General features: G+C 42.7%; 1 protein-coding gene across 2 annotated transcripts in view; it reads right to left on the reverse strand.

Annotated features, from left to right (window-relative positions):
- Slc25a20 (solute carrier family 25 member 20) overlaps window positions 1-6,427 on the reverse strand; it is a 30,114-nt gene that overhangs the window by 20,654 nt on the left and 3,033 nt on the right. Inside the window, exon 1 of one of the 2 annotated variants that reach the window (XM_004625070.2) lies at window positions 5,632-5,831. The exons of the other annotated variant lie outside the window; for it this stretch is intronic. Coding sequence (XP_004625127.1) covers window positions 5,632-5,736 — 105 coding nt within the window. The 5' untranslated portion in view covers window positions 5,737-5,831. Of the gene's footprint in view, window positions 1-5,631; window positions 5,832-6,427 lie in introns of those variants that run through there. 2 annotated transcript variants of the gene reach the window in all.

Below are 6,427 nucleotides of genomic sequence, written 5' to 3' on the forward strand. Positions count from 1 at the left end.
CTCAACAAAGCACATGGACCACGGTTCAATCCCCAGCACCACATGCCAGCCAGCCCCGCCCCCAGGCGGGCTGAGCTGGCCACACACACACACACTAAATAAAATAAATAAATAAATAAATAAATAAAGAAGTATGAGTTGGATGTCAAGCTTCAAGATAACAACAACAAAATGACCAGCCCTACATATTCTTCGGAGGTGAGATGGTGCTAACACCTAGTCTAACAAAGTTTAGATTGGCATTAGTCACCCCAATGGGGAACCAAAACCAAATCCCTGAGTTCTTTGATCTTTCCATGCCCAATTGATAATGTGACTTACTTCTCTATTGGATCAATATTACCTAAGCAGCTGTACTTGTATTGGTTTATTATAACTGTAACACACATTGTACCACATGGGTTTTGCTCTACAAAATTTCCCTACTGAGTGGAGTCCTCCATACCCATTCAGGACAAGGAACATCCTGTTCCTCTGACAAGAGCTTTCTATCCACTCAATAAATATCTTCCAATAAATATTTTCTAAATATCTTCTATATCTTTCCTCTGTTGTTCCTAGAATTCATTCTTTAATTTTTGGGGAACATGAACTCAACATATCATACATCTAACAGGTTGGGAGAAATATCATTTCCTTTATATCACACTGGGTTCTGATACCATCCTTATAACACTGGGATTCTAGATTTGAGCTAATGTTCAAAAGCACCCTCACAAACCAGGTGTGATGGCACACTCCTGTAATCCCAGAACTTTGGGAGGTAGAGGCAACATGATCACAAGCTCTAGCCCAGTCAGGACATGTCTCAAAATAAAAATATAAACTTAAGACAAAAATATAAAAAGGACTGAATTGGTGCAAAATACCCTCCTCAAAAACACACCCAGGGCTTGCCATATAGCTCAATGGATTAAAGTGCCTACTTAGGCAGATGCAGGGACCCAGACTTGATCCCTGGCAGTATGCCTTCAGTACTGCCCCCAAGGCCCACTGAGACAGTGACTGAGACTGGGCGTGGTGGCATGCCCCTGTAATCCCAGCACTTAGGAGGCTAAAACAGGAGAATCACTATGATTTGGATCTGTATAGTGCGACTCTGTAGACCCTGTACTAAATACATTAAAAAAAAAAACAAAACAATTGGCATCTGAACAAATATCTATACGTAAGATTCAATCCAGTTGACATCAAGTAACTACTATATAATTTATCTAAGACTAGAATTTAAAAATTTTTTGATGAGAGACTAGGTATGGTGGTGTGCACCTGTAATCCCAGTTCTTGGGAGGCTGTAAACAGGCAGATCACCACAAGTCCAATCTAGTAGTGAGACCCTGAACACCCTGTAGACCCATCCCTAAAAAATACCAAAAAAAATTTTTTTTATGAATTCCCGATTTTTCTGTCTGATGAATATACCTTTTTTAAAAAACTTGGTACATTTTAGATATACATAATGGTAACATTCATCACAGGGAATTTGTACCTGTTCAGGATGCTTCTTCTTTTTTTCCCATTTCCCACCCTTCCCTTCAACCCCTTTTCCCTGCTCATTACAAAAGCTTTACCTTCACTTTTCTTCTGTTCTTTCATTTCTTGTCCCTTCCTTCCTTTCCCTCTTCCCTCTCCTTTGTTCCTCTTCTCATTATAAATAGAAATTTCTTTCTGTCTTTCTTTCTTTTCTTTCTTTCTTTCTTTCTTTTTCTTTTTTTTTTTTTTTTTTTTTGTAGTACTGGGGACTGAACTCAGGACCTTGCACTTGCCAAGCAAACACTTATTCTACTGAGCTATCTCCCCAGCCCTCATTATGAATAGAAGTTTCTAAGTCATAGGTTAATTCTATTTAACCTTTACTTTTTTGCTTAGTGCCAGGAAACCCTAGGCCTTGTGCATGCAAAACATGTGAACTATATCCCTAGCTCTTCTCTTTAACCATTTGAGAAACTGTCAAGCCATTTTTCAAGTGGCTTCAGTATTTTACATCCCTACCAGCAGTGTAGAAGAGTTCCAACTCCAACAAAACTTGCTATCATTTGTATTGTCTTATCATAACCATTATAGTAGGTACGAAGTAGTACCTCATTGTGACTTTGATTTCCAAGACAAATACAATGTTGAAATTCTGTTCACAGGCTATCATTCATATATATTCTTTAAAGAAATGCCTGTTTAGATTCTTTGGTTATTTTTGGTTGGATTATTTAGCTTTTTATTATTGAGCTATGAATGTTCTTAAATGATGCGGGTGGAAGCCAATTTTTTTTTTTTTAATTTGTGTGTATGTGTGTGTGTGTGTGTGGCCAGCTCAGCCCACCAGGGGGCAAGGCTGGCTGGCATGTGGTGCTGGGGGATCGAACTGCGGTCCCTCTGCTTTGCTAAGCTTGTTCTAAGTAGGTGCTTTAGACCACTGAGCCATCTCACCAGCCCCGGAAGCCAATTTTTTAACTATAAATTTGTGAAAGACCCTGAGTCTAAGCTGGGGAGTACAGGCTGGGTGGTGCCTGCCCATAATCCCAGTCTTAAGGTTGGAAGAAGGCTGTGAGTTTGAAGCCAGCCTGAACTACACGGTGAGACTAGGTCTCAAAAAATAACACAAAACACCTCGGTTGGTTTTGGTTGACATTTTGACTCCTCACTTACAAAACCGCACTTGCCTTCACTCCTGCCAAAAAGCACTTGATTCCCAAATGCCACAGTGTTGAGACACAGGACTTATGGCGGTGATCAGCATGAAGGCCATGGACAGATGTGGGCTCCTAGATCTTGGACTTCTTAGCTTCTAGAATTATAAGAATAAATCACTTCCTTTTAAATTTCCCACTATGAGCGGAGCATGATGAACCACCTGTAAGCCCAGTAGTTTGAAAGGCCTCATTCTTACAAGTGCGGAGTCCAAATGCCAACCAAAACCAACTGAGGTGTTTTGTGTTGTTTTTGAGACAAAGTCTCACCATGAAGTTCAGGCTGGCTTCAAACTCACAGCCTTCCTCCAACCTTAGTACTGGGATTATAGGCATGCACCACCTGGCCTGTACTCCCCAGTTTAGCCCAGTATTTTGAGAGGTAGGAGGATTAAAAGTTCCAGTCAGCCTGGAAATTTTGAGACTTTGTGATACCATGTCTGAAAACTCATGTTTTATATATACATAAAAGGGCTCGAGCCAGGCATGGTGGTGAACACCTGTGATCCCAGCTTTCTGAAGCTGAGGCAGGAGGATTGTTGTGATTTTTTCCCTTTATTTTTTGGTTATTTGAAACAGTGTCTTGCTATGTAGTTCAGCCTGGCCATCAACTATGTAGCCCAGGGCTGGCCAGATAGCTCAGCAGATTAAAACGCCTGCTTAGGCAGATGCAGGGACCAGGGTTCGACCCGCAGCATGCCATGCTGTCCCTGTCCTGGGGATTCACTGAGCTGTGACTGACACTGGGAGTGGTGGTACATGCCTGTAAGCCCAGCACTTGGGAGGCTGAAAACAGAAGAATCACTACAAGACTGTGTAATGAGATCCTGTAGACCCTGTACTTAAAAAAAAAAAAAAAAAAAAAAATTAAATTAAAGGGCTGGTCTTGAACTCTTAGGAATCCTCCTGCCTCAGCCTCCAGAGCACTGGGGTTACATAAACCAAGTACTGACATGAAATTGAAGTGATTTTAAGGCCAGCCTGGGCTACATAGTGAGACCCTGTCTCAAAAAAGAAAGAGCAAAATGGACTAAAATACTGCTACATGCCGTACTGTCTAGATGGCCATATTCTTCCAGTAAGAACTCGGCCTGACCTTCAATGCCTGCCTAACATCACTTTTTTTTTTTTTTTTTTTGGCAGAACCGGGGATTGAACTCAGACCCTTGTGCTTGCTAGGGAAGCGCTTATTCCACTGAGCCAACTCCCCGGCCCTTAACATCACTTTCCATAAGAGTTTTTCTAAACCCCAACTCTGACACTTCTTTGCTTACTAAGACATATGGGCCACAGATCAGTTGCCTTGAATCTCTAGGTACCTCTAGGTCAAGCCTTAAATGGAATACACCTCACTCTCTGAGGTCAAAAGGACATCGGTTGGCAATCTATCATTTTGTTTTATACTAAAAAGCAACTTTCTTGCTGTCAAAATGCCAGTGAGCATTTTTAGCACAGAGGTCACCAGACTATAGGTCATGCAGTACCTGGGAGTATTATTAAGGACAAGAGGCTAAGGAGGTAGAAGCAACATTTTCATTTTTTAATATTTTAAGGTTTTTTTTTTTTTTTTTTTTTAGTTAGGGTCTTGCTGTGTAGTTCAGAATGGTCTTGAACTCACTATGTGGCCCAGGCTGCCTTCAAATTCATAGCAATCCTTATCCCTGAGCCTCTCAAGTGCTGGAGTTACACTATGCCTCACCTAGTAACTTTTATGTAAGGCATCAAGTAAAGATTTTGTGTTTCTTTAAAGTTTCAGATGTCTATAACTAACATTTCTGCTAAGATGAGCCAAAGATTAGAATAGAGGCCAGATAACTGACTCTTGGAATGACTCAATGACTTAGAAGCACTAAGCATTTTACCATTGACTGAAAAAACATCTGATTTCTTGTTACACAAATGCCCTAGCCAGCCTACCTACTTTATTTTTTTTTTCAGCCTACCTACTTTAATGCTGATCTTCATATACCATAATCCCAGTAGAAGCTCTACCTTAAGAGTCAGCTTCTTTCTCAAATGAAAAGCATTAAAGAATCTGTTTCCCAAGGTTTCCCAGAAGAGTTCATGAAACTATTTTCCTATGAAGGAAATTAGATCCAACGTTCTAAGTAGCCCTCCACATAGGTTTCCCCAGTAACCCATGTCTGCTACCTACCGGCTAATTCGTGTCATAACCTGTCATTTCTTTTCCTGTGTCCTGAAATACAGTAAAGTTACTAAACTAGGGTGAAATTTCAAATACAAAGGCACAGGACATGGTCTTTGATCTCCAATAAAGCTTTGCTTTCTGTTCCAGGGCACTGTGTTTCTGCTATCCCGTACAACCAACAGCTTCCTCATCTGGAAGTTGTGGAGATCGGCCTGACCCTGTGTAGGGCTGGTCATCTGCTTTCCTTGGACAAGGCTGTGTCACTGAGGACATCATTAGCTTCCCATGGGGTGCCTCTCTGCAGAAGGCTATGCAGGCTACCATGGAGTGACAGGATGACTAGACAAGTACTTTAGTGTTGAGGGCAATGTGCAGGAGTTGGCAAAGGTGCACTCTGGCCCCAGGGAGTATCACAGGTCATCTCCAGAACAACTCTACATCTCTCTTTAGCCGTCTTCCTGAGACAAGCTTACAGGGGATATAGTTCAGCTTTGATGATAAAATGCTAGCTTGGCTGCAATCAGCTTTAGGCAGCCGCTTTTTCTTTCCCATTCCCAAAGCAGGTCAGAAGAAACTGTAAGACTGAGACCTTTACCCAGAAGTTATTGATGGGGTCGTTGGGGGCTGCTCACTTCGGGCTGTCTGGCTGTTTTACAGTGCAAAAGACAGCTTCCGCCCACTTCTGAAACAGCAATTCCCTAGATTTTCCACAGAAGGTTGTATTTAGAGGTCCCATTTGTTTAGGGGCCACGAGCCCTCAGGCTTCCTCCCCAGTCTCCCTCCCCAATCTCCCCGCACCTTGACAGTGTCCAGAGGATGCCCCACAAACACCAGGCACACACCGCCAAAGCCGCCGGCTAGCAGGTTCTTGAGTGGACTGATCGGCCGCGGCTCGTCTGCCATGGTTAGTCAGGAGTCGTCCTGTCAGTTTTGCTCGGTCGCCCCAGCTTCAGCACCGCGCCGCCGACCTTTCACCCACTTTGAGGGGGCGGGGCCTGAGCCGGGGCAGGTTGGGAGGAGGACCCGGAGGGCCGGCAGGGCTTCCGGCCTCGGCCGCTTCCGGCATTAGCACCGCCCTTATGGGCGTGGTGTGGGATACTGGGTTAGGGCGTGCTTGCAAAACGGAGTGTTCTTCCCGGAAGTTTTCCTGAATTTAATTTATTTCTCTGGGTTCTGGGCTCACAACCTTCACAGAGGTCGCTTGCGAGACCCTGCCTCACCCCCCCCCACAAAGAATGGGATTTGTCAGTATTTATTACAAAAGGAAATGCGCATACAATTTGACTAATTATCCAAAACCCTTTTTTTTTTTTTTTTTTTTTTGCGGTACCTGGGATTGAACTCAGGACCTTGAACTTGCCAGGCAAGTGCTTATTCTACTGAGCTATGTCCCCAGCCCCACAACTTTTTTCAACAATGCAAGATATAGTACATTCAAAGATACTGTTTGTGTCTTCTGGTAGTAGGTACTGAACCCAGAGCTTATATCAATCAGCCCTTGTTAATTTTATGTTATGTTATTTATTTTATTTTTTTTAAATTTTTATTTGTTTATTTATTTATTGTGTGTGTGTGTGTGTGTGTGTGTGTGTGT

This window comes from Octodon degus, unplaced genomic scaffold (genome assembly GCF_000260255.1).
Source record: "Octodon degus isolate 3935 unplaced genomic scaffold, OctDeg1.0 scaffold00008, whole genome shotgun sequence".
Classification (NCBI taxonomy): Eukaryota; Metazoa; Chordata; class Mammalia; order Rodentia; family Octodontidae; genus Octodon; species Octodon degus.